The sequence below is a fragment of the Sceloporus occidentalis genome, unplaced genomic scaffold (genome assembly GCF_023333645.1).
Source record: "Sceloporus occidentalis isolate IW3139 unplaced genomic scaffold, rSceOcc1.0.p SCAF_1, whole genome shotgun sequence".
Taxonomy (NCBI): Eukaryota; Metazoa; Chordata; class Lepidosauria; order Squamata; family Phrynosomatidae; genus Sceloporus; species Sceloporus occidentalis.
The window spans coordinates 224,100,550-224,126,441 of NW_028316981.1; the positions used below are offsets into that span (position 1 = coordinate 224,100,550).

The window sequence follows — 25,892 nt, forward strand, 5'->3', positions numbered from 1 at the left end:
CATCAAACTACGACTCCCATCATGCTTCAGTTCAAAGGAGACGTTTCCTTGGAATCCAGCAGCATGCCTCCTTCTTCCTTTGTAGGTAGAGGACAATGAAGGCTTCTTGAGGAGTTCAGTGTTCAGCGTCCTCTACCTAAAATGTGGTGGTTTAGTTTTATATCCCGCCTTTTCCATGCAGATTCAAGGCGGATTACAAAGCAAAGGGGTCAAAAATACATAATACAGCCCCCCCTCCACCACCAAATACGTCACAGCAAATATAATAACGATACCGTAATTGTACAACAAAGAAAAATGCATAAGGAAGAATACAAAATACAAATATATAGCATATTAACGAAGAAGACACAACATAGCATAATACTGTAATGTAAACAACCATCTCCAGCCCTCCCCTTGCAGCAAAACAACTGTCAATAACAATGACATGTATTAAAGGAACGTGACCTAGCATAATAGTCCGCCCTCACAAGCAGTGGCTTCGTAAAGGAAGAAGGAGACTTGTTGGACTCCAAGGAAATATCTTCCTTGAATTGCAAATGGACACATAATCTCCTTGACTTTGAAAATCCATAGGCTTCAGTCTACTTCCTGAAGGCTTGAACAGACAGGCCCAAATAAAGCTGCTTGGGGTCACTTTGGAGGTACGCTGTTTAAGTGATGCATGCGTCCTAAGAGGCCGGAAGCCATGCCAAAGCCATTCTCAAGGACTGGAGCGCAGCTTTGGTGCATCTTTGGGCCTCTTAAGATGCATGTGTCATTTAAACAGCATACCTCCAAAGTGACCGGAAGCAGCTTTATTTGGGCCTATCTGTTTAGGCTCTTAGCTGCATTTAGTGGAGTGGAAACCAGGGACAGACGTATATACACCATTGGTATGTGAGGATGTCAGCTCTCTCAGAGGATGTCAATGGCAGGTCTACTTTTACCAGGGACAAAATGTGGAACAAATTTGAGACCAAACTGTAGGACAACTGCAGGGCAAAACTCAGCCCAAAATGTAGGACATTGAAGAAAAATGGTGGGCCTTAAATGTCCTACATTTTGGGCTGAGTTTTGTCCTGCAGTTGTCCTACAGTTTGGTTTCGATTTCGTCCTACATTTTGTCCCTGGTAAAAGTGGACAATTATGGCAACCCTGCCTCTGAACAAAACTTGGCAAGAAACCCCTGTCATGGCCTTAGGATGGCCATAAGTGGAACATGACTTGAAAAGCACACAAGAAGAACATAAAGGTCTAAAACACACTGCAGGGATAACCCAGTTTGAAACTGCTTTAACTGCCCTGCCTCAGGAATCCTGGAAACTGCATCTTATTGTGGCAGCAGAGCTTTCTGACAGAGAAGGCTCAATGTCTCACAAAACTACAGTTCCCAGAATTCCCTAGGCTAGGGCAGTTTCTTCCAAGTACACCACTTCCGCCCTCACAAGCAATGGCGCTCGCGGCCTCAAACGTCCCGGATGCAGTCGCTCCTGGCAGCCAATGGCAGAGTTTCACCTCACCGGAAGCCGGGGCTGTATTACCATGGTTCTTCCCTGACTTCCGCCTCCGTGTCCCTTTGCTGCTGCGAGCGATGGAGGCGTTGTGGCTGGTGGAAGGGCTGGCCTCGCTGGCGGTGGCCGGGATGCTCCTGGTGAGAGAGCCCGAGGGATGGCAGGGAGGGCCGGGTCCCGAAGGCTGCCTCGCTCCCTGGCCTGAGGTCCCCATGGCCGCGAAGGAGGACAAGCCACCGCAGAATGGAGGACACACTGCAGGAATAACCCAGTGCTGGGGAATTCTGGGAAATGTAGTTTTCTGGGAACATTGAGCCTTCTCTGCCAGAGAGAGAGAGAGAGAGAGAGAGAGACCTCTGGTGCCACAATAAACTACAGTTCCCAGGGTTCCCTAGCACTCAGGGCAGTTAAAGGGGGCTCAAACTTGATTAGTTCTGCAGTGTGTTTGGGACCAGTCCTAGAAATATGAATCCAGGCTTCTTGGCAGTGCCTGAAATGGAGGACATTTGGGGATTCCTCCTGGACAGAAGGCTGGGATGGAGGACATGGACTGGAAAAGGAGGACGCCTGGTCACTCTGGGGAAAGGCAGGGAGCTCCGGGCCCATAGCTTTGGGGCTCAGCCACACAGTTGTAACACTGGCAAGGAATTCCCTTTCATTATTATTATTAGTAGTAGTAGTAATTAGTATTTATTGGTATTATTAGTATTAATATCCCTCTCGTTTGCCAGGACTGGGACCCAAGGCGGCTCACAATATTAAAAGAACGGTGCAATTTAAAACATAGAAAATTAAATATAATTAACATTTATTATTATTATTATTATTATTATTATATTTATTTAATAGCTGGTTGTGAGGGCTGTTGTTCTTGACACATTGCTTTGTGTTGTTGACATGAAACTGACTTATATTGAATCAGACCACTAGCCCAGGCAGTTCATTATCACCAGTTTTTGTGGCTGTGTGCCTTCAAGTCGTTTCCAACTCACGACGGCCCTGTCGTGGGTCTTTCTTGTTGAGATTTCTCCAGAGGAGGCTTGCTGTTGCCTTCCCCTGAGGCTGAGAGAGTGTGGCTTGCCCAAGGTCGCCCGGTGCGTTTCTGTGGCTCGGCAGGGATTTGAACCCCGGTCTCGAGAGTCATAGTCAAACGCTCAAACCACAAAACTCACTACTACACTAATAATGTTTATTCATTCATTTAAAGCATATGATACTTATATTTATCAGCTTTAGTTGTTGTTATATGCCTTCAGGTCAGGGAACGTATGGCAACCCTATCACACAGCATAATGTATTGGGAAGAGGTTTGCCAATCCATTGCTTTCCTCTTGAGCTGAGAGAGTGTGACTTGCTCAAGCTCACTCTGTAGGTTTTAAAGCCAAGATGAGAACCGAACCCTGGTCTCTAGAGTCCAGGACTCAGACCACTCCACCGCACTAGATCTCACTGGGGCCATACATTGGGCGGATGTGGGGTTTAGGGAGAGGCGTTTCGTGTTCTCAGCTAGAGAGTTCTCCTCATAGAGCTTCTGAGTAAACAACTACAAGGCCCAAGATCCCACAGGATGAGGCCAAGGCAGTTAAAGCAGACTCATACGGTTGCGTCTGCACTGCAGAAATAATCCAAGTTGACATTGCTTTAACTGCTTTGGCTTAATGCTGTGGAATTCTGGGAATTGTAGGTTTTTGTGGCACCAGAGCACTCTGGCAGAGAAGGCTAAATTTCTTACGAAACTACAAATCCCAGAATTCTATAGCATTGGCCATGGGAGGTAAAGCGGCATCAACCTGGACTATTTCTGCAGTGCAGATGCAGCCTCAAAGGTTGGAATGTTTAGCTGAATGGTGGTAGTATGAGTATCATCATCATCATCATCATTTTGAATGCTGCCTGTTGTGATGTAAGCTGCCTTTAACCTCATGGCACTGAGTGTGATCCAAGCCTGAATGCATCAAAAGATTTTGGAGGAGCCTCAACCTGGTCAGAATGGGAAAATGAAATATTTAAATTTAAACTCAAATTGAAATACTTCATTCTGTGGCAAAGATTCAACAATAATGCTTGTGTAGGTTTTAAGGTTGCACTGCAAGGTTTCTGTTAATCTGTTAATAAATGCCAGTTAAAGTGATGCCAAACTGCATTACTTCTGCAGTGTGGATACAACCATAGTGGTGCAATGCACGGTGCAGTGGGTTGAGTGTTGGACTACAACTCTGGAGACCTGGGTTTGGTTCCCAGTTCAGCCATTAAACTCTGGGTGACATTGAGAAGTCATAAACTATCAGCCTCAGGGGAAGGCAATGACAAATCTCTGCAGAATAAATCTGAGTTGCTTTAAGATTGCCATAAGGCTGAAACAACTTGAAGGCACACAACAACAACGTGAATGCCCTCCCTGGTCACACACTTTCCAACCATGTTTCTACCACCTTCCTCCCAGCCCTATCCATCTGTTTTCTCGATACTATTTGAGCCAGGACTTCACCCCAGTCTATTAGAGGCTCAGACTTGGGTCAGTTGAAAGGTGATGAAAAGGATAGGCAATGAAGAGGCTTGTGGCTCCTTGTCAATTCATTGCAGAGGTAAGAACCATGCAGCCGTCTCAATATTGTGGGGCCACAAGTCTCATCAGCCCGTAGCCAATGGTGAGAAGTGTTGGGATTTGCCATCCAGCAATATCTAAGGGAGTGCACTATTCCCGCTATGACATGTCTATGGGCCCAAACAGACAGGCCAAAATAAAGCTGCTTTGGGTCACTTTGGAGGTATGCTGTTTACATGATGCATGCATCCTAAGAGGCTGGAAGCCGCACCAAAGTCACACTCCAGTCTAAGGACTAGAATGCAGCTTGGGTGCAGCTTCTAGTCTCTTAAGATGTGTGTGCCGTTTAAACAGCATACCTCCAAACTGACTCAAAGAGCTTTATTTTGGCCTGTCTGTTTGGGCCCTATATTTAGCAATTTGAATCTGCATCCAACTATTTCAGTCCAGTATTCTGTTTCCACAAACATGTTTGAAAGAACTTTACATTCCTCCTTTTGCCCTTCAAAGTAACTTGAATGGGTTCGAACTTCTCTTGTTTTCCAGCTTTTTCAAGTGATGGAAAGTAATGAGTGAATGCTTCCTAAAAGTCAGCTTGGAACCCATCTTTAGGGAGCATGTGTACTTTATGTGTATAGTATGTTGAATTCTCAAACAATGTAGCATGAAGGAATTCCCATTCCTTGAGATAAGTAGACTGCAAAGGCAATTTTGGATTCTACCTCTGTCTGCTGTTGACATGTGGCTTTTGACAGGTTCCCATAAAGAATGTGGCCTTGGGGAAAAAATAGTCCCTAACCCTTAATTTCGTAAACTTTTAACATTTTTTCCCCTGAATCTACCATATTTTGTCAATATTGTCCATCTTTAAGAATAAAACATTTAGAATTTTATTAGTACCTCGTGGCACTGAATAACACCAACAGTGGAGAGATACTGTGAACATATGGATCAGGCCTTCACAGTCACAGCCATGAGACTCTTATTTTCTTCTCCCTGTAAACAACATATGCAAGGATTTTGGCAAACATCAGGCAGGTCTGAATAGATAGCAAATGTGTCACACTCAGACTAATAGATTACCAGATATAGGGGGGGAGAGGGGGAAACTTCCAATTTCTAGGGAAGTCCTGTCGCCCAAGCTGAAATGCCAAAGGTAAGATCCTCCCTGCTTTCCCAGGGTCACTTGCACTCCCAGCTGGGAGGACCAGCAGGTACACAGAATTCCTCCAACTATCTCTGATGAACTTTGTCTGTCTCACATCCTCAACAATGTGATGGATACGAAAGTAGCTGCCTCAAACCAGGAACCACCTGCAGCACCTCTACACCTAGTGCCTCGGTCACCAAGCTGTGCACATTGACAATGCAAAGCTCTTGAATTCCCTTTGTTACTGAATTACATGTAGCTTGTGCTGCCTGCTTTACCTTTCTAATTTTAAAACAAAAGCGTTTTTTCTCTGAAAAATGAATTCTATATTGAGTAACTTCAACTTTGCTTTTTTCTCCCTCCCAGACTGCTTTTATTGCACATATAACTGCAGCAAAGTTGCCAAAACTTCATAGACACGAAGATGAAAAGTTCTTTCTGAGTGCTGAAGATAAGAAGCAACCTGTGCCAAGCATCCATGATCCTCCAACACGTGAACTTTCCGTAGTTGTGCCTTCGTATAACGAGGAAGAACGGTGTAAGATTAAGTCCTTGTTTTCCTGATGTATACTTCAGCACAGTGCTTTGTCCTTGTCTTTTTCTCCCACCAATGCAGTTTTACTCAAACCAGATTCTCCCCTTCCACATTTTCTTACAGTGCCATCAATGATGGATGAAGCTTTAGACTATCTGGAAAAAAGACAGGTATTTTAAAACATTACTTTGACATTACAGTGCGCCCGTGTTATACGCAGGCATGCCTTATGCAGACTCCAGCATATGCTGGAAGTCCACGCCGGAAGAAGCCTCGGCACATCCAGAAGTGGTAATGGGCCATGTGCCGCTGCATGCACAAGCCCCATTATGTCCAATGGGGCTCGAGCATATGCAGAATTCTCCTTACGTGGGTGGGGGGGAGGGTCCGGAACAGATCCCCGGTGTAAGGAAAGGGCAGACTGTACTAGATATACAGTATCAAATGAAAAGATCCTCAGCACTTTTCTTTGCTGTTCTAGTTTTAGATACTATAGTAAAAGAGTATATCCTACCAGGCCAAATTATTATTAATGTGATGAATATTAGACTTTGCATTTTTTTTAATGGGCTCAAGGCACCATGGCTCTCCTCCTCTATATTCTCTCCTCACAACAACCCTGTGAGGTTGGTAAGACTGAGATAAACTTTCATGGCTCAGCTGGTCCTGAACCTGGATTTCCCAAGTCCCATTCCAACTCTAACGTCTCCACCACACTGCTTCTCAAACAACTCTTCTTCTTTTTATAGAAACAAGATCCAGCATTCACATATGAGGTTATTGTGGTTAATGATGGCAGCAGAGATCACACCACAAAGGTAGGAGATATCATTGTTGCCTACAGGTTCTCTTTATATTGTCAGATGGTAGCTATTTCTTTTTTGGGGGAAAGGAAATACATAAAATAAAGAGAACCTTGTATTTTCATATAATCTTTTTTCTATTATTATTTTAAGTCAACTCAGAATAAAATTATCAATACTTTATCAATACTTATTATTGCTGGGTACATGCTATTATTATTGAGTGCTTGATTGCACAGGAATTTAGACCTTTTCAATGATGTCACCAGAACTATGGAACCCTTGTTGAAAAATTATTTCTCATGAATTGCTACTGCTCTTTATTAATACAAAATACGTATTTGCTAACATTCTAGACAGTTCATTAGTACTGCTGGGATTTGTGGAGTTTTTAACTTTTTAGAAAAGCAGTTTCATAAAGTATTGTGATCTTATTTGAGATAATTCTTTGGGAGGGTGTTTTTGTGGAAACATGAATAGAATTATACAATAGGTCAGGGGTCGGCAACCTACGGCCCGTGGGCTGGATCCGGCCCGGCGAGGCCTTGGGACTGGTCCTGCCACCGATTGCCGCCCCCGCTGCAGCTTCCGTGCCGCTCCGGGCGCCATTTTGAGTTCAGCCCTCCAGTTGTTTGTGGAACAGCAACCTGGCCCACAGCTCAAAAAGGTTGCCTACTCCTGCATTAGGCATTGCTTGCATATTCCCTGGGATGAGCTTTTTGAAATCAATCTTTTCATTCTTGTAATTGTTGGAAACACCAGGCTCCTACAGTTTTTTCTTGGTTTTGATTTTAGTAACATCTGTACCTGGGGGCTCAGGATAACTAACAACTAACTAACAATTTAAAAATAATATAGGTGCATTGCAGACCGCCGAGAAACGGTGGTCTGCTGCCGCCGCCGGTTGCAGCATCCGGGAACCGCAGCAGCCAAACGGCGCGGTTCCCGGATGCTGCCAAGAAGGAGCGCGAAAATCGCGCTCCTTCTTGCGGCCCGGAAGAGACACCGCGAGGTGCTAGTCGCGCACTCGCGGCGTCACTTCCGCCGCGCGATGTGTGGACGCACAGCGCCCGCTACGTCAAAATGGCGGCAGCCGTGTGGAACGGCCGCCGCCATTTGTTACGGACTCTGTCCTTAATAGGAGTAGGGGCGTCTAGAAGAGACGCCCCTTTTTCAAACTGGGACGTCCTGAGGACGTCCGAAATGGCAGCCTGTAACCCGCCATAGTTTTGCTGGTGCTGAAAGGAAACCAAACATCATTTCACCCTTTGACTATTAAAAGCTTACCTGAATGTAGTGTGTTCCCACCGATTTCAGAATACAACCATCAAATCTGTTCTAAAGGAATCTAGAAATAATTTGTTGAATGGGAAAATCCATACAAGAGTCCTGTAAGCTACTGTAGAGGTATGGGAGGAGACAGACATGAAGTTGTGTAACAACTTAGCTGAAAATCCACAGGCTCTTCTACTCTTCTTGATATCCATAAAAATATGAATACATTGCCCTGGTGTGATTAAGCCAATGTCCACACGGGGGGAAGCTGAATTTGTAATTTTATATACTGCAGCATATAGGTATCTGTGGTCTCATGACCCCAAATGCTGACACAAAGTCATGCATATTTTTTTCCATATGATAATCACACAGCATCTTATCTCTGCATAGCCATGGTGTCACTAATTAGCAGGGCACATTTCTAGAGCATGTGTACTAAACAGGTCACATACTACCATCCCACAATGATCCTGCATTGCCTAGTAACTCAGAAACTGAGGAGGTTACTTTTTAGCAGAGAGGTGTCTTTTAGGGTTTATAGTGTTAATAAAACATCCAGAGTTCAGGAACTCTGTACAATTCTGGAAAACATCCAAGCTGTACCAGTCATCGTCTAAACATGGGGGGCTGATATCTATTTTGATTTTCCAGATAGGCCTTGTAGTTTTGCTCCTCTTACCTCCTCTCTGCATTTCTTTCTCTGCATCTCTTGTAAGGCTGACTACAGCAAGGTTGCTAGCTATATCTTGAAGAACTATAGCAAACGGCAGGGAGACACACATACATTTTCCATTTCATTCTGTTGGCATGATGTTCCCAGACTAGTTTTTCTTACTGGTTTCTCATTTTCTCCCAGTATACCATATTGTTCCTTAGTGGAGAAAAGCTTTTCAGAAGCTTTTGTTTCTTCTTTAAACTGAACCCAGCAAGTTGTTAGTTTCATTATTAGTTAATACCAGACAAGTCAGTTTCAACTATGATTTACGAACTTGGCTTGTTTAAACGAGACATAGTGAGGTTTACCACATGGGTTTCATAAAACATTGCAAATTGTGGCTAAGTTCTTAATAGACCTTAAAAATTATGACAACAAACCATGTTTTACATCCTCAAACTGATATTAACTGACTAGATCTACCATATAATATTGGTGGCTATGAATTACTGCGAGTGAAGCAAACTGACCCTTGAGTGAAAACATAAAAGAAAGCAAATAAAATATATTGATAAATTTATAAAGAGAGAATGTACTGAACACTGAAGAAACGAAACAAAACAAAAATGTATAGAAAGAAAATAATTAGAAGTCACCTTTAAGGCCAGGCAAACAAACTACTACATAGTTAGTACATTTAAAGCATGGAAGGAAAAGCTGAGTAGGGGAACATCTGGAAGTGTCTACAGAATGGGACACTTCTGGAAAAAGAAAACTGGATGACTTATATTTGAGACTCAAGAGCAGGCACTTCAAACAAACAGCATCAAAGCCAATGTTGAAAAAATAACTACAGTAACTATTATCTATGTAAAGAAAAAAGATACCTCACCAATTCCATGATTATCAGAATAAAAATCATTAATGGTCCAAAAATCCAGTTTGTAAAACATGGTAGACTATGAAAGAATGATGATGATGATGCCTTTCCATGTACTTCAGGCAAGGAATGCCATTTCCATGAAGGCAGGCTCAGCACCATCACTTTGTTTTGCCTCTAGTTCATATGTTTTATCTTTCTGTTTTATTTTGTTTGCAGCTATTTTGTTTCATTATGATTATGTATTTTGGAGTTTTGTTTGAATTACAGTTCTAAACTGGACATGTATCCCTAAGAATGAAAGGCAGTTCAAAAATATTTACATAAATAGCCAGAAAGTAAGCAGTTGATTACAGGGAAGCCTCGTGCATCTTGTGTGGCTTCCCTTGTTCATATTTAGTGTAGCTCTTGTGTCATGTCATAAGCATTTTTAAAATTATTCCTGTGTTTCATTCCAATTTGTAGGTTGCACTGAAGTATACTAAAAAATATGGCAGTGACAAAGTGAGAGTTCTTCCTCTGGTGAAGAATCGTGGCAAGGGAGGAGCTGTCAGAATGGTAGGTAAAATATTCAGTTTTCCTTTCTGTAACTTCAGATTATTCTTTCCTTATCAAAGGCCTGTTACAGACTGCCAAAATAAAGCTGCTTGGGGTCTCTTTGGAGGTATGTTGTTTAAATGATGCATGCATCCTAAGAATCCGGAAGCTGCGCCAAAGCTGCACTCCAGTGCTTAGGAATGGAGTGTGGCTTTGGCGCGACCTCCGGACTCTTAGGACCCATGCATCATTTAAATAGCATACCTCCAAAGAGACCCAAAGCAGCTTTATTTTGGCAGTCTGTAACAGGCCATAGAAACAAATTTTGTTCCATTCTTGCAACTAATCATTTCTTAAAATAACTAAAGAAACCTGAGTACACTGCATCATTGAGCTATTGGCACGCAGTCATATCCTAGATGTCAGATTGAAATAAATACATATAGCATATGGCTGTATTTGAATAATTCTGTATTTTATTTTCTAATGCATTGATGATGTCCACCTGATATGAGATGCCATGTGAGAGAGAATTTCTCTAAGAGACATAGTGGTGTTGGTCCTTTTCCTTTCAGAATATTTATGAAATGACAGTAATAAAATATGTGCATCAGTATGAAAGATTGCTGTGTGATCTGGCTCCTTGGAGCTAGCTGGAGGCATCTTTGGCCTTCCATCCCTGAGGCTGTGTGTTGATGGTTCAGCAGAACTCAGGGTGATGAAAGACACTGTGTCCAGGGTATTATGTTCAAAGAGAGCCTAGTGAATTACACTGATATTTTGGGAGCTAGTTGTGTCAAATGAACCATGACATCCTATACTCTTCAAGCAAATTCTGTACTAATAGAAAACCTTAAATTATTCTTCCGCACAGGGTGTTTTCATTTCACGAGGGAAAAAAATACTCATGGCAGATGCTGATGGTGCCACAAAATTTGAAGATATTGAAAAAGTAGAAAAAGGTCTTGAGAGTCTCCAGCCTTGGCCTGTGAGTTCTTGTTTGCTCGCTTTTTGTTCAGTATGGTAGTTTACCATGTTGAAATCTTTTTCAATAATTATATAAATAAATCCTGGTTGGTACATTTGCATCTGTTTACTGAGATACATTTTATATGACTTGCAGATATTGCCATTTGGGGAGGTTCCTATGTCTCTTAAAACATGATCCAGAAGAAGTCAAACACACTTATTTCCTACCAAAATCAATCAGATTTGACAATGTAATGTTTCTCAGGAGTGTGTGTATGGCAGAATAATGTTGGATGTTCTGTGTTAATATTTGCAGTTTTGGTTTGGTGCAGAATAGCTTCTGAATATTAGATGAAACAATCTTTTGACTTTTCGATACTGACCAAAAGGATCAGTTTGGTGCCAGATCCATTGTGTTAATGAAATATGTTCACTAAAAGCCTCCTTAATCTGGATATGAATTTGATGTATGAACCTCACTTGGAAGAGTTACCTCTTTCTACCATTTATTTGGTATATTTTTCCAAACAGTTTTTAATGTGCTTTTCCCTCTCTAGGACCAGATGGCCATTGCCTGTGGCTCTCGAGCTCACTTGGAGAAAGACTCAATAGCACAGGTAAGGTTGGTTTTGCTACTTCTTTTCTGCATAATATCATATATATATATGGTTTTTTCATGCCATACTGCAGTTTTTGATAGAGAAGGCTGTGAAAACAGCTTTGATGAATGCTTGAATTCAACTACAGGAAAGCCAATTACAAAACAAATTACAGAATACGTGAGTGGAGTCATACCTGGACATTATGAAGGGGAGAAAGAAACTGCTCCAAAGACTAGGACCCGGAACAATGGATGCAATCTACAGCAAAAGAGATTCCATCTCAACATTAGGAAGAACCTCCGGACAGTAAGGGCTGTCCGACAGTGGAACACACTCATTTGGAGTGTAGTGGAGTCTTCTTCCTTGGAGGTCTTTAAATAGAGGCTGGGTGGCCATCTGTCGGGGATGCTTTGATTTGGATTTCCTGCATGGCAGGCGGTTGGACTGGATGGCCCTTGCATTCTCTTCCAACTCTATTATTCTATGATTCTATGAAGCTAGAGTAATAAGGGTGAAACTGTTAACTATTCCCATGGAAAGAGTTAAATATGAAAATTGGGGTGTGGTTATACAGGAAGATCTTTGGTGCCTGAAGACTCAGATGATGTGGGAGATGGGAGGAGGAACACATGAAGAGTGAATATATGAACAATGTAGCCCAGATGTCTAGAAATGGAGTCAGGAATGTGGAAGATCAGAATTGGCTGTGGCATGAAAATCATGTTAAAAAGAACAAAAAGGGCTTCTCAAACTATGTTTGACTGTGGAGGAAAAGCATTACTATTCACCTCTTCTTTCACTTCAGTCTTCTTCCAAGACTGGAGTTAGGTTCAACCTGACATAATTAAAACAAGTGATGTAAAGAGAGGGCCCTCTTGGTTATAATATTCATCCTTTAAGTTTTATCAATCTGGAATTGTGGTTATGGTTCCTTTTCGTTTTTAAAAAGTAAAGAGCATTTTAAAGAGATGACCTGATATATCCAAAAGGAGTACTTCTAGATCTTCATTATATCACATTATGTATGTATAGTGTCTCGGTGATACTTATTTCCAGACCTAGATTATAATTGCAATAGAGCTTTGTTTTCATTTATTTTTTAAAAAAATTAAGCAACATTTTTGTATGCATGTTACTATGGTAAAGTTTACCAGGAAACTTTCTGAGCATATTACCAGTTCCTTTAATAGAGGTAACTAATATTTTGTCTTTTGTCTGCAGCGTTCATACTTCCGAACATTTCTTATGTATGGATTCCACTTTCTAGTATGGTTTCTTTGCGTTAGAGAAATCAGAGACACCCAATGTGGTTTTAAACTATTAACCCGTGAGGCTGCTTCTCGAACTTTTTCAGTACTTCATATAGAGCGTTGGTAGGTATTATGTTCCCTGGTTATTTTGCCTTTGAAAGTGGCATTGTAACTAACAATCAATGCAGGTTTCTAGAAGCCATCCACTCTACTGCACCAGTTCTTTCTTTGCACATGCATGGTCTGAGGCATTATGGCTGGAATCTAGTATATTTCAGTATATCTGTAGTTTTGGAAGGCTCAGTGGCACTTCTTAGTTCTTTCAAGAAAGCTTCTCATGTTGTATTAAAGGCTGTTTATGGAAATCTGTAACTATTCAGATAATGTTGTCAGTCTGTATGATGTGTATGATTAACAAAAGCATAAAAAGACTATGTCTGTGCCCAGTGAGCTTACAGTCTGCATTTCTGTTGGGGCAGGGGAGATGACAGAGGGAAACAAGGGATGAAAGCCAGCTTGTGCAGTTGCCAACATTGTCTTAAATTGGGGGATAAGGAGTGACAAACTAAGTAAGAAGTGTAATAGAAAAATACATTTTGGAAGATTTTTTTCTTCAAAGAGAGAACTGGTTCCATACAGGTTTTGAAGAACAGTGGGGAGAAATTGAGAATTATGTTTCTATATTATACAGTCAGTCCTTCCCGGATTCTTTATCCATGGATTCAAGCATCCCTGGATTGAAAATATTCCAAAAAAAAGTATAAATTCCTAATAACAACCATTGATTTTGCTGTTTTATACAAGGCATGCCATTTTACTCTGCATTGTTTTTAATGTGACTTGAGCATCCATGGATTTTGACATCTACTGGGGGGGGGGTTCCTGTATTCAAACCCTAGCAGATACCAAGGGCCCACTGTATATACAAGTAACTGCTTTCTGTAATTGAGGAAGACAGGCATAACAAAATTAATTTTGTCTTTTATGTCATCACTGGCCAGAATATATTGATTTGGGACACATATACCTTTATCATATTTATTCCTTTGTGCTCAAAAGAAGCTTAGTGTTGCAAGTGTATGAAAAAGATTAGGTGTGACTTCAGCATAGTACTGAGTATTCATGTTGTGTTGCAGGGCATTTGATGTGGAACTACTCTATATTGCCCAGTGTCTTAAAATACCAATAGCAGAAGTTGCTGTCAACTGGACAGAAATTGAAGGTCAGTTAATCTAGAAAACTATAGAGTTCCTTGTCTTCCTCTTCCATTTCTTTCTGATATAAGAAAGTTTAATATTCTTTCCACAAAAGCATCTAGTGCAGTTACTCCCTCTCACATGAAGGTCACTTCTTCCACCCAGTATACTTTCTGCATGTACTCTCTAGCCACTCAGTATGACATATAGCTTTGTTGAAGGCTGTAGCTGAAAGAACCAGGACTTAATAATATCTTTGCCAGGGAGATTGCCTCTGCTCCTTCTATCCAGTTCAGTCCAGAGCTGATGATGCCCAGATGTTACAGAACATTGTGGAGCTCCAAGGCAATAAGAGGAAAACCCTGCACCTTCTCTTCATAGTGTGTCCCAGGTAACAATCAATGGGCAATAAGTATCAATAAGCCAAAAAGTCAGGTGCTCAATTTAGAACCAGGGCTTTTCTTAATAACGCTCTCACATGCAAGCTGTAAAGAGGTTTATTTACAAAGGGCAGGAAACTAGGAAGAAAATAGGAAGACTGCAGTACAGGTGGATTGATTCAATCAGGGAAGCCACAGCCCTGCATTTTCAGGACTTTAGCTCGGCTGCTCATGTCCATAGCTTGGAAGTCTCTCATTCACATAAGTCAAAGTCGACTTGTCAGCAAATAACAAAAGAAACTAGGAACAGGATGTGCTGTACAGCCAGCCAGTTTGGATTATATGTGCTAGGCACAAAATAAGAAGTTATCTAGCCTGACTCTACATACTGTATATACTCATGTATAAGTCTAGAAATTTTAGTGAAAAAATTGACTCCAAAAATCTGGATTAACATATCCACGGGTCAATGTAAATACTATACTTTGACTTATAGAAAAGGGAACCATCCCCTGGTGATAGGCAAGAGTGTAATGTATCCTGGAAGCACTGACCCTACTCTACTCTCTCATCCATCCAGCAGTTATGCACACATTTTCAGATAAAGCCATTTTCTAATGAACCTCTTGATTGACCATAAGAAGCCAAAACAAGGAAGAGGGAAACTGAAAATATTATGTAATCTTGAGCTGTTAGAAAATAGATAGCACAGAATGAAAAAGAAAAGGAACTTGGTGTTTTTTTTTAACATGGAGACCAAATCTCCGGGGCCACCTGAAGAGGCCTTCCTGGTAGCACCATGTGCTTCTGAGTCCATTCTAGAATAGTTCACTGCAGGTAGGGTTGCCATAATTTTCCACTTTTACCAGGGACAAAATGTAGGACAAAATCGAGACCAAACTGTAGGACAACTGCAGGACAAAACTCAGCCCAAAATGTAGGACATTTAAGGTCCACCATTTTTCTTCTGCAGGGCATTTAGTGTATTTAGTGTGGGGGCACCCATTGTATCTATTTTTACAGATAATGTAGCTGTTTTGTGTCTTTGGTGTTTTCAATTACAGTACACCACTTTAAAATCTCCAGATCTAAGCAGTCTATAAATAATTGTAAATAAATACACTCCAGGTGCACACTTGCTTTTGAAGGAACGCTTGGGTTAGTTTTCAGCATGTTTCTTCTTTCCAACCTCTTTGGCTGCTGCTATATGGTTTATTATTATGGATTAATATAGTTTATGGCTGATTTAGAAGAGGTCTCTCAGCTCAAATATTATCTTGGAAGCAATATGAATCTCATAATAGCTTTACATTGTTTTTTTAAAATTCACTTTTTAATTTATTGTACTGTTTTTGTACAAAAGTTAGAATTCTGTAAATTGCCCAATGAGTTCTGATTGCTCATAGTGACTTTAGGATCACATTTCTCAAGCAATAACTTTCCTTTTGTGGAGAAATGCATTTGAAACTGAAAGAATTTTCCAAAGCACAATGTGATTTTCCAAAGCACTATGTGGTGTGGATGAGGTAGAAAATTGCTTGTTAAAGGTGTTGGTCTTTTTTTAATGTGCATGGGCATGCTGCAATATATGGGAATGGCCTTTGTAAAAAATCACTATCGAAACTCATGTTGGAGGAAGGTGATCCCCTCCTCCATTCCTCCTTTCCCCTGTGCCCCTTAAAAAGCTGCAGTTTGGAGAACCAAAGTTGGGTGACAATCTGGAACAGTAGGGAAGTGGGTGCAGGAGGAAGGGTGAATTGCCAAAAATCTTTAGATGGAACATTGATTGAATGTTAGTTCCTTTTGCAGGGACAGTCAGGATCCCACCCACTGATATCAAAGGAAAGCTCCAGTGATGCCAGTTTATGTTAAAAAGGCAAACTGGGAAATCTCAACGTTAGGAGAGAGATCAGCTAACAGTTGCATTTGACATAGCGTAATACAAGTTTGTTTGTTTGTCTAGGCCAGGAGAAAAAGACAATCTAGTTATTTCCTGTGAGTTTAAATAAGGATATAATCTATGACTTCTGAGGAGTAACTGTTTATCTTTACCTTGTCAAGAAATTCACATATAGCTTCAGTACTTTTCTAGTGAGCTGAGTATTGGCATAATTTCTAGGTAACATTTTATCCAGAGAATAGCTGTTCTTTTTTAAGCTTTTTGAACCTGGATACAGATGTGGTAACTAAATATTATTTAGCTCCCTGCTTGATTTCTGACACCATCAGCAGTAATGGTGTGTGCATTTCACACTCTCCCACATACTTTATGAAAAGGCATAGGGCCACTGTCCTTCTATCTTGGGAGAGCAATATTTGGGGAAGCACAATCATTCCTTAACACTGTTCTCCACACCCTCCAGCTCTAAGAGGACATTATACCATATGCATCATTCTGTATCCTACGCATTCTCTGTATTGTAAAATTGAGGGTAAGAGAGTGGTACCAAGTTCACTGCATAAACCCCCTCCCCTTCAAGAAGACATGGGCAATCATCATAGTTTTAATCAGCAAATATATGGGCCTGAACAAACAGGGCAGAATAAAGCTGCTTCAGGTCACTTTGGAAGTATGCTGTTTAAATGATGCATGCATCCTATTAGGCCGGATGCCTCTCCAAAGCCGTGTTCCAGTCCTAAGGACTGCAGCGCAGCTTTGGCACAGCTTCTGGCCTGTTAAGATGCATGTGTCATTTAAACAGCCTATCTCCAAAGTGACTCAAAGCAGCTTTATTTTGGCTTGTCTGTTTGGGCCAATATGTGATTGCCTTGCAACATTTCAGAGTGTCAGAACTGTAAGTACTATTAAGAAGTGTCTCTTATAATCTGATTACATGTACATGTAATACTGCTTCTTTCCTGTCCTTAATAACCCTAGGTTCTAAACTAGTTCCCTTCTGGAGTTGGTTGCAGATGGGCAGGGACCTTCTCTTTATACGACTGCGATATTTGACTGGTGCCTGGAAGCTTGAAACAAGAAAAGATAATTAGTTTATTTATATTTCCCTCAAATGGATTGTTTTTATAATTATGATGGGTTTTTTCAACACCTCTGTAATAAGGATAAGGCTGAAATTACTCGTCATGACTATTCTGTATTGCATTTGTGAACTCACTTGAAAAACAGCCAAGAGTATGGATGTTGTATATAATTGGCCCATAAAAAAAGTTTTACAACCAAGTATCAGCCTTTTAATTTTTGTAATAGCATTTGAAAATCATTTTCCTTTTGTACAACAGATTGTGCAAAATATGCAGAATATCTGTAAACCAAGAAGATATACAAGAATAATCAATACATGCTAAAAAGAACATGGATTGCTGTTTTCTTTGCCAAATGATTGTTTGTATATTTGTGCATAGGAGAAAATCTCTTGGAAAGGGATGTCATGTGCATTTAAGTGAATGAGGAATTCCTTTGTCTGAGGTAGTTTGAGCACCCTGAAGAAATCACTGGATTTGAACATATATCAAAAGTACATAAACTGGTTACTGACATCTTAAAACTGAAACTTCTTGGACAATGCAAACAGGACACATTTAAGATTATGTGGATTTCACTAGGAGAGAGCAGTGTACACACTGTACTCATTGAGTTCAACAGGGTGTAAAATTGCCTAACTTTCACAGCATAGCATCTACTGCATATTCTAGAATAAGATATTTCTTTGAGACAAGAACATATTTCCACTAAACTCAAGAAGAGGAATTCAGGAAATGTTTGTGTAACAGAGTGCATCAGTTTTCTACCATTGTGATTATTACAGTTGGAACATAGTGGATTTTGGTTCTAATTCCGCCAGAATTCCAGGTTTATTTCTATATTATTTTTATATTGTGGAAGGATAAAATTTTCATGGTGCTGTGAAACAGCCTGAGCATTGCTGATGACTCTTAAACCATTTTCTTAGAATTTAGTCATGGCCATAAGTGTTTGCTTATGAGTGTTTACACATTGCTGACCAAAATATCTCATGCATATCCAGTTGTACATAAAGATTTGTAATGAAGACTGTCGTTCCAGTGTCCTGTTATTTCTATGGAAGCATTTCTATCAGAGTTCCCTTAGATTTTTGCATGAAAATTTCCAGTCACTATGTTTATTCCCTGTGTTACATAACATATAGAAACTTTTCTGTGTTAACAAACATAGGGATTATTTCATTAATTACCTTCCACTGCATAATCCTATATGTATATTTACCCCAGAGGACAGGACCAAAATTCAAAATGACCTTAATAGATTAGAAAGCTGGGCCAAAACTAACAGAATTAATTTCAACAGGGAGAAATGTAAGGTACTTCACATAAGGCAGAAAAAAATGAAATGCACAGATATAGGATGGGGGACTACATGTGAAAGGGATCTAGGAGTCCTAATAGACCACAAGTTGAACATGAGTCAACAGTGTGAAGTGGCAGCTTGAAAAGCCAATGTGATTTTAGGCTGCATCAATAAAAGTGTAGTGTCTTATCTCGATCAAAAGAAGTTATAGTGCTGCTTCTGCTTTGGTCAGGCCTTACCTAAAAAACTGTGTCCAATTCTGGGCACCACAATTCAAAAAAGATATTGACAAGCTGGAGTCTGTCCAGAAGGGGACCAAAATGGTTCCCTTCTGGTCTGGAAACCACAAAGCCCTATAAGAAGAGAACTAGGGAGCTGGGTATGTTTAGACTGGAGAAGAAAAGGTTATGATGAGGATGGAGCAATGCAGCTCCAGAGAATAGGACCTGGAGCAATGGATGCAAGCTATAGGGAAAGATTTTCCACCTAAACTATGAGGAACCTATTGATAGTAAGAGCTGTTTGACAGTGGAACACACTCCCTCAGGGAGTGGTGGAGGCTTCGTCTTTGGAGGGTTTTAAGTAGAGGCTGGATGTCCATCTGTTAGGAGTGCTTTGATTTGTGTTTCTGGATGGCAGAAGGGCATTACTCCTGACAGACGGACATCCTGCCTCTAACACTTGAAACATTCACTTCCTCCTCAGAGCAGGATTTCCCCCCTTCATGAAATTGCCTTTGGGCAGCCTTCCTGGGCAAAGTCACACTCTCTCAGCCTCTTTGAAAAGCCATGGCAAACCACCTCTGAAGAAGTACGTAGGGAGATCTTCGAGACTCACTAAAAGAAAGAAATTGATGGCAGGAGCTCTCCTAGACTTGAAGTCTACTTCCTCATAATATTTAGCGTATTGTATAATGTAGTATATTTAGGTACAGCCATGTCAGTTTGTGGAGATGTTGTAGCGCCTTTGAGACTGACTGAAAGAAGTTGGCAGCAGGAGCTTCTTTCCTAGACTTCAATCTACTTCTTGAGATGCATTTAGTGGAGTGGAAACCAGGGACAGAGATATCTATGCCATTGGTATGTGAGGATGTCAATTTAAATTCGAAATCCTTTGGGTATGGCTTTCCACTCCACAAAATGCATCTGAGGAAGTAGACTTTTTAAGTCTAGGAAAGAAGCTCCTGCTGCCAACTTCTTTCTTTCAGTGAGTTTCAAGGGTGCTTCAAGATCTCTCTACAGACTAACATGGCTATATCTAAATATACTACAGTATACAGGATACTAAATATTATCTCAGGATTAGACTTTATGTCTAGGAAAGCTCCTGCTGCCAACTTCTTCCTTTCAGTGAGTCTCAAAGGTGCTAAAAGATCTCACTACATACTGATTCCACAGACTAACACTGCTATATCTTTGAATGCCTGCCTGCCTCCCTTCCCTCCTTTCCCCACAGTTCCTTTAAGCCTTGTGCCACACCCAAGATGGCCGCCTCGCCTTGCTTGAATGCGTTCCACCCCTAAAATGGCCGCCTCAGTTGTTTTGAGCCGTAGGCCTCGGGAGTCCATGCCACTCCCAAGATGGCCGCCTCAAGAGCCCGTTCCACCCTCAAGTGGATTATAGATTATTGATTATATTAAACCCAGAATTTTTAACCAGAAATGAGCAGGGGAGACCAAGGAGCTCGACTGGAAAGGAAACATAGTTTATTTTCAGCTGCAGCATTGTTCCCAGTAGGAAATTCATATTCCAAATTCTGGGGCCAGAATTTCTCAGTGAGCACTAGTGGGCCTTCTTGGGAGTCCGTGCCACCCCCAAGATGGCCGCCGGCGCCTCCGTTCCTCTGAAACGTGGGCCTCGGGAGTCCGTGCCACTCCCAAGATGGCGGCCTCGAGAGCCCGTGCCACCCCCAAGATGGCCGCCACCGCCATTTTGTCCCTCCTCCTCCTCCATCGCGGGTTGGTTGCCGCCGCTGCTGCTGCGGTCGCGCAGTGATGAGCGCATCCTCCCTCCTTGCCACGTCTCTTCAGGGCAGGCGACGCAGCCGTCGCGGCGACGACAGCGAGAGGGAAGCGAGGAGGAGGAGGAGGCAGCCGGGAGGGACGCGCCGCGCCCCCTCCTCAGCCTGGAGGGCTCCTGGGCCCCGGCGAGAGCAGGAGCAGGAGCAGCCCCCGCTGATGGTGCGGCTGAGGAGGCGGTGAGTGAGAGCACTGGGGCCCACGGCGGCTGAGCAGCCATGGGCGCCTCCATTTTGTGTGTGGAGCCCCCCGGCCCTGGCTGGCCTCCCCACACTCCCCAGGGGCGCCCTGGCTTTGTAGGGCCACTCAGGCTCCCTTCAGGCTCAGCCTTTGTTCAGGGAACGGAAACACATGTGAAGAGCAAGGCAGAGCAGACGCCCAGCCTCTCAGCTTTCACTCAGCAGGAGGGCAGGAGACCCCGGGAACAGAGACCCCACCTCAACATGAGGAGGAACCTCCTGGCAGTAAGGGTCTAGGGGAGTCTCCCTCCTTGGGGGTCTTCCAGCAGAGGCTGGGTGGCCATTTGCCACAAGGGATGCTTTGATTGAGAGTTCCTGCCTGGCAGAATGGGAGTCCCTGCGTGGCAGAGTGGGAGTCCCTGCCTGGCAGAGTGGGAGTCCCTGCCTGGCAGAATGGGAGTCCCTGCGTGGCAGAGTGGGAGTCCCTGCGTGGCAGAGCGGGAGTCCCTGCCTGGCAGAGCGGGAGTCCCTGCGTGGCAGAGCGGGAGTCCCTGCGTGGCAGAGTGGGAGTCCCTGCCTGGCAGAGCGGGAGTCCCTGCGTGGCAGAGCGGGAGTCCCTGCGTGGCAGAGTGGGAGTCCCTGCCTGGCAGAGTGGGAGTCCCTGCCTGGCAGAGTGGGAGTCCCTGCGTGGCAGAGCGGGAGTCCCTGCGTGGCAGAGTGGGAGTCCCTGCCTGGCAGAGCGGGAGTCCCTGCGTGGCAGAGTGGGAGTCCCTGCCTGGCAGAGTGGGAGTCCCTGCCTGGCAGAGCGGGAGTCCCTGCGTGGCAGAGTGGGAGTCCCTGCCTGGCAGAGTGGGAGTCCCTGCCTGGCAGAGCGGGAGTCCCTGCGTGGCAGAGTGGGAGTCCCTGCCTGGCAGAGCGGGAGTCCCTGCGTGGCAGAGTGGGAGTCCCTGCCTGGCAGAATGGGAGTCCCTGCGTGGCAGAGTGGGAGTCCCTGCGTGGCAGAGCGGGAGTCCCTGCCTGGCAGAGCGGGAGTCCCTGCGTGGCAGAGTGGGAGTCCCTGCCTGGCAGAGCGGGAGTCCCTGCGTGGCAGAGTGGGAGTCCCTGCCTGGCAGAGTGGGAGTCCCTGCGTGGCAGAGCGGGAGTCCCTGCCTGGCAGAGCGGGAGTCCCTGCGTGGCAGAGTGGGAGTCCCTGCCTGGCAGAGTGGGAGTCCCTGCGTGGCAGAGCGGGAGTCCCTGCCTGGCAGAGCGGGAGTCCCTGCGTGGCAGAGTGGGAGTCCCTGCCTGGCAGAGTGGGAGTCCCTGCGTGGCAGAGTGGGAGTCCCTGCCTGGCAGAGTGGGAGTCCCTGCGTGGCAGAGCGGGAGTCCCTGCCTGGCAGAGCGGGAGTCCCTGCGTGGCAGAGCGGGAGTCCCTGCGTGGCAGAGCGGGAGTTCCTGCGTGGCAGAGCGGGAGTTCCTGCGTGGCAGAGCGGGAGTTCCTGCGTGGCAGAGCGGGAGTTCCTGCGTGGCAGAGCGGGAGTTCCTGCGTGGCAGAGCGGGAGTTCCTGCGTGGCAGAGCGGGAGTCCCTGCGTGGCAGAGCGGGAGTCCCTGCGTGGCAGAGCGGGAGTCCCTGCGTGGCAGAGCGGGAGTTCCTGCGTGGCAGAGCGGGAGTTCCTGCGTGGCAGAGCGGGAGTTCCTGCGTGGCAGAGCGGGAGTTCCTGCGTGGCAGAGCGGGAGTTCCTGCGTGGCAGAGCGGGAGTCCCTGCGTGGCAGAGCGGGAGTTCCTGCGTGGCAGAGTGGGAGTCCCTGCCTGGCAGAGCGGGAGTCCCTGCCTGGCAGAGCGGGAGTCCCTGCCTGGCAGAGCGGGAGTCCCTGCGTGGCAGAGCGGGAGTTCCTGCGTGGCAGAGCGGGAGTTCCTGCGTGGCAGAGCGGGAGTTCCTGCGTGGCAGAGCGGGAGTTCCTGCGTGGCAGAGCGGGAGTTCCTGCGTGGCAGAGCGGGAGTCCCTGCGTGGCAGAGTGGGAGTCCCTGCCTGGCAGAGTGGGAGTCCCTGCCTGGCAGAGCGGGAGTCCCTGCCTGGCAGAGCGGGAGTCCCTGCCTGGCAGAGCGGGAGTCCCTGCCTGGCAGAGCGGGAGTCCCTGCCTGGCAGAGCGGGAGTCCCTGCCTGGCAGAGCGGGAGTCCCTGCCTGGCAGAGCGGGAGTCCCTGCCTGGCAGAGCGGGAGTCCCTGCCTGGCAGAATGGGGTTGGACTGGATGGCCCTTCTAGGGGTCTCTTCTAACTATGATTCCATGATTCTGTAGCACTCTGAGCCTACTGTGATTTTAATAGTTTTTAAATGTATAAAGGTATAAAGTCTTATAATGTAAGCCATGCACTGATGGACTATTGCACTATAATTTTTTATTGATTGATTTTATACCCTGCCTTTCTCCCAAATTAGGATTCTCTTAAAGGGGTTTGTTTAATATAAAAAGAAAGGAACCTATAATGGCTTGAAATTAAAAATTATGGTAGGTAGGTAGGTAGGTAGGTCTTGGAATTAAAAGGTGTGTGTGTGTGTGTGTGTGTGTGTGTGTGTCTCAAAATTAAAAATCCCTCTTGGAAGTGGGAATGAAATGTGTGGATGCAGCCTGGGTTCGTAGCTCAGCTCAGATGTTGGAATGCAGTGTCTCAAAGCATGAGCAGAGTGTCTCTGAGCATGAACAGAGTGGCTGCCGCTCATTGCTTGAGCAGCTGCACTTTGCTTTATCGAGCTGAATTTATCTGATGTAAACACCTTCAGAGGAAGGACTCAGTTTGCATCTGCACTGAAAAAATAATCCAGTTTGATGCCACTTTAACTGCCCTTGGCTCCATGTTGTGAAATGCTGGGATTTGTAGTTTGTTGTGGCACCTGACAGATGACTCAACTACAGTTCCCAAGATTCCATTGCACGAAGCCATAACGGAAGTTAAAGTGGTGCCATCAAGGTGTCGAGGGTAAACGCTCGACCCTCTTTTTGTGTCTTGGGGGGGGGCTCTTAGCCTCTCAAAATGGTGGCAGTTAGTCTTGACCCCCCCCCCCTTCCCAAAATCCTGGCTACGTCCTTGTGGGGATATTGGATTGAATGGGATTTTATGTTGTAAAAGCGACAAAATTTTATTGATTGACTTTGCCAGAGAGGCGGGATATAAATAAAAATCAGCATCCTTCCCAACTAGCATAGACCCTGAGGCTTGATTGGAGCCTTATCTTTGTTACTGTAGTTTGGCACACAAAAATGTGTGCCCTTTGGCTACTAACACTTACATTTGCTAGCATTAGTTTTGTTTTGATGAAGTATTCCCAGAGTTTTCAGGAATTTGAGCCTTACTTTTCAGAACCTCAACCAAACTTAGAAACTGCCTGAACCTGCCTTGAAATGCTAGTTTAAAATACACACGTTTTCCTACAAGTTATACCCAAATGGCACATTACCATCACAGCATTACCATCTAGAATTTGTCCATACTTTTACATTTGGTAATAATTTCTAACTGACAACTGGGGTGGTCAGAATAAAATAGTTCCAGGTTCTCCTGTTAAGGTTTGATTATTTAACATGAAAGCGATGCAAAATTTGTTAGTGCTAGTTTAAATGAGAGTGCTATCAACTGTTACAGGAAGTTGTATCTCAACTACTTTGTGGTCTTTGTAATGCAGGAAGCTGCACGTGCATATTGGACTACAATAGGTTTGCCTTGGGTTTGATGTATTGATCTACATATTTATGTTCATGAGTAATGGGTATTTAATAATAAATCTCATTCTCAGAGTAACTTTATAATTTCAAGTAAGACCCCCCCCTCCCAAAAAAGTATACTAATTATTATGCTTAAAACAATTGAGGGTTTTTGTATGGAGAAACAGACATAATAAGCAGAAAGACTATTGATTGGAAACTTTACTCGTGATTATATGGAAGGTTGTATAAAGAAGCTGTACTTCCTGAGTAGACATGCCTTAACATGCATTCAGAAGTTTCTCGAGATGAAGAGCCACCAAAGTTTTGTTCTTTCCTTTAGCTTCTTAATCATTTGTTCATTGAATGCATGGGTGCTCAGTTTATAGCATTCTGGAATTGGTGGGAAGCTGCCTCTCACATCCATTTTGAATTTGATAGTGTGAGGATTTTCACTGCTAATCTTCAGACTGTGCATGCCCAGTTACATCCATTATAGGTACTGTGCACAGCACTTCAGTCTGGACTAAGATCCATTGTAGTCCAGTAGCCCTGTGGGATGTTGCATTGCTGCCCAATCCTGGACATAATCCAACTGGTAACATAAAAGTGTCTCTGCATGTGTGATAGGAATTTTTGCAGCAAGATTGGTAAGGGTGTGTAAAGTGCTGTTTACATTTCCTAGTAAGGAGATGTTAAAATTACTCAGACTAGTAGCAAGAGTGCCAGACATTCCTGCATAGTATCGATCGTACAGTATCCAGTGCCTTAGTTTTGCCATTAGGTATCTTGATACGCACTGTACATCTTTTTGAAACGAATGAGAGTTCTGAACCAGAATAAAAGCAATGGCAAGAGGAGAGGAGCATAACACACAAGACCAAGAGAGTATCTGGAAAATTAAGTTGTGAGCAAGGCAAATAAAAAAATGATTGGACATTTAGCAGAATCAGAAGATGCAGTTCACACTAGCAGTACTTATAAACCCAGATTGTTTATTTATTTTTCATGCCATATATGGAATGAGAGATCCCACAGGTGCAAGCAGGTTTCAGGAAATGAAGAGGCACTAGGGATCATGGTATGTTCTTTTTTTCCCATATAGCACCGGCCCTTGGTTTGACTTTCCCTTTGGTTTCCCGGATTTTTTTGAATAGGTCTCTTGTTCTTCCCCTTTTGTTATTGTCTGCTGTTTCTCTGCACTGATCATTATATTAATTCTCCTTATCCTTGTGCACAAGACATTGTACGGTTGTATTCATGTTTCTGGTTTTGCTCCTATCTCCCTTTGCTTTTGCCTCTCTGCTCTCTTGTACTGCACGAAGTGCTTCGTCTGTGATCCATTGTTAGCTCTCTTTCTCTTTGACCACTGTCAGTGCCTTCCTGGATCCTTCCTTGATGATGTCCTTGGCATCTGCCCACAATTCTTCAGGTTCTTGATCTATTATATATAACAGT

General features: G+C 43.7%; 2 protein-coding genes across 5 annotated transcripts in view; both read left to right on the top strand.

Annotated features, from left to right (window-relative positions):
* The first annotated feature begins 2 nt into the window (after nucleotides 1-2).
* On the top strand, nucleotides 3-18,293 carry LOC149323548 (dolichyl-phosphate beta-glucosyltransferase-like). 4 transcript variants are annotated; one of them, XM_089489182.1, is made up of 10 exons: nucleotides 3-81; nucleotides 5,558-5,729; nucleotides 5,850-5,896; nucleotides 6,476-6,544; nucleotides 9,808-9,900; nucleotides 10,754-10,867; nucleotides 11,406-11,465; nucleotides 12,672-12,823; nucleotides 13,837-13,922; nucleotides 17,155-18,293. In XM_089489182.1, the coding sequence occupies exons 1-10, from the start codon at nucleotides 22-24 to the stop codon at nucleotides 17,265-17,267; spliced, it is 966 nt and encodes a 321-aa protein (XP_089345308.1). In that variant the 5' UTR covers nucleotides 3-21; the 3' UTR covers nucleotides 17,268-18,293. The 4 variants fall into 4 exon arrangements, with proteins under 4 accessions (XP_089345308.1, XP_089345310.1, XP_089345309.1 ...); XM_089489181.1 differs by lacking the exon at nucleotides 3-81 and adding an exon at nucleotides 1,533-1,636; XM_089489184.1 differs by lacking the exons at nucleotides 3-81; nucleotides 13,837-13,922 and adding an exon at nucleotides 1,530-1,636 and having other exon boundaries at nucleotides 17,155-17,246.
* A 2,281-nt stretch (nucleotides 18,294-20,574) lies between these two features.
* Nucleotides 20,575-25,892, top strand: part of TMEM39A (transmembrane protein 39A) — a 32,056-nt gene continuing 26,738 nt past the window's right edge. The window contains exon 1 of the mRNA XM_089489185.1: nucleotides 20,575-20,757. The gene's annotated coding sequence lies outside the window, so the exon portion shown is untranslated. The remainder of the gene's footprint in view (nucleotides 20,758-25,892) is intronic.

Bases quoted from the DNA above. Each gene is read 5' to 3' on its own strand.
- LOC149323548 (XM_089489182.1), top strand. From the start codon at position 22: ATGCTTCAGTTCAAAGGAGACGTTTCCTTGGAATCCAGCAGCATGCCT. The intron at 82-5,557 runs GTAGGTAGAGGA...TCTCCCTCCCAG, and splicing joins GCATGCCTCCTTCTTCCTTT to ACTGCTTTTATTGCACATAT. The intron at 10,868-11,405 runs GTGAGTTCTTGT...TTCCCTCTCTAG, and splicing joins AGAGTCTCCAGCCTTGGCCT to GACCAGATGGCCATTGCCTG.